This window comes from Bison bison, unplaced genomic scaffold, assembly GCF_000754665.1.
Source record: "Bison bison bison isolate TAMUID 2011002044 unplaced genomic scaffold, Bison_UMD1.0 scf7180017846276, whole genome shotgun sequence".
Classification (NCBI taxonomy): domain Eukaryota; kingdom Metazoa; phylum Chordata; class Mammalia; order Artiodactyla; family Bovidae; genus Bison; species Bison bison.
Genome location: NW_011476849.1, coordinates 9,501 through 10,723, shown reverse-complemented (window position 1 = coordinate 10,723; position 1,223 = coordinate 9,501). Strand labels below are relative to the sequence as shown.

At 61.9% G+C, this 1,223-nt stretch overlaps 1 protein-coding gene across 1 annotated transcript in view; it reads right to left on the bottom strand.

The window, feature by feature from the left end:
* Positions 1–113: 113 nt before the first annotated feature.
* Positions 114–1,223, bottom strand: part of LOC104987968 (sodium- and chloride-dependent creatine transporter 1-like) — a 5,185-nt gene continuing 4,075 nt past the window's right edge. Inside the window, exons 3-6 of the mRNA XM_010839105.1 lie at positions 1,016–1,153; positions 824–926; positions 638–738; positions 114–546 (exon numbers count right to left, since the gene is read on the bottom strand). Of these exons, the coding sequence (XP_010837407.1) occupies positions 256–546; positions 638–738; positions 824–926; positions 1,016–1,153 (633 nt within the window). The 3' untranslated portion in view covers positions 114–255. The remainder of the gene's footprint in view (positions 547–637; positions 739–823; positions 927–1,015; positions 1,154–1,223) is intronic.

Genomic DNA, 1,223 nt, shown 5'->3' with positions numbered 1-1,223 from the left:
GACCCCATGGACTGTCACCCACCAGACTCCTCCATCCATGGGATTTTTCCAGGCAAGGGTACTGGAGTGGGTGGCCATTTTCTCCAGGGGGATCTTCCCAACCCAGGGATCAAACCTGGGTCTCCCGCATGGCAGGCAGACGCTTTACCATCTGAGCCACCAGGGAAGCCAGTGTAGGGTTGAGTGGCTGTAAAAACAGAGGCTGGGGACAGGTCTACATGACCAGAGTCCCTGGAGGGACCACTTGTTTTCCATCTATACCCCATCGAGGGTGTCCCGGGCACCTGTCCTGGCAGCTGGCAGGATGGGCACCCTGGAGGTCCTGTTTGGACCAAGGGGGGGGGGCGTGGACAAAGGGAGGCATGGGGCACTGACCTCAGCCATGGTCCCCTTGGCCCTGAGGAGGCAGCCCAGGAGGTGGAGGGGCACACATAGCATGGAGGAGAGCGCAAAGGCCCAGCCCACGGCCTCGCCCCACCACGGGTACACGTAGGTATTGTTGTAGACCAGCGGCTCATGGTAGACCACGTTGAAGATGAAGATGCCCTGTGGGTGAGAGAAGCTTGGCACTCATCCCCAGCAGCCATGGCCGGCTGGCCCCTGGGTGCCCTGCACCCTGCCTGGCCTTCTCCCTTACCATGCACACCAGTGGGGTGAAGAAAGACCAGCACCATTTCATCCAGGGGCAAGGTCGGTACCCGATCATGCAGGCCACATCATCCATGAAGCGATCAGCTCCTGCAGAGACGGAGGGCCAGAGCTCGAGACGCCCACCACCGCCCCTGACTGCCCCAGCCTGGCTCGCCTGTTGACCCCAACCTACCGTACACCCAGGCGACCACCACACACTCCCAGAAGGCCTGCCAGAGCAGCGTGGTGCCACTGGCTGAGTAGTAGTCAAACAGCTGGAAGACATACATCCCGCCCTGTGGAGGGGGCCGGGTCAGGGGGGCTGGTAGCTGGCCGCCTGCAAGGCGGGGTAGGGGTGGGCAGCCCACGTCCCACTCACACTCACATCAGTCACCATGGAGAGGTCGATGACAAAGCAGATGGTGCAACAGAGGGCCACGGAGATCTCCCTTTGGAATCGGAAGTAGTAGGAGGCTGGGAGGAGGTCCAGCAAGCCAGTGATGAAGCCTTCGACACCTACAAACTGTAGCCGGGCAACTCAGGCCAGGCCCCTCCCCTGCCCACCCACTGTCTCCTGGTGCCCAGGGTGCCCT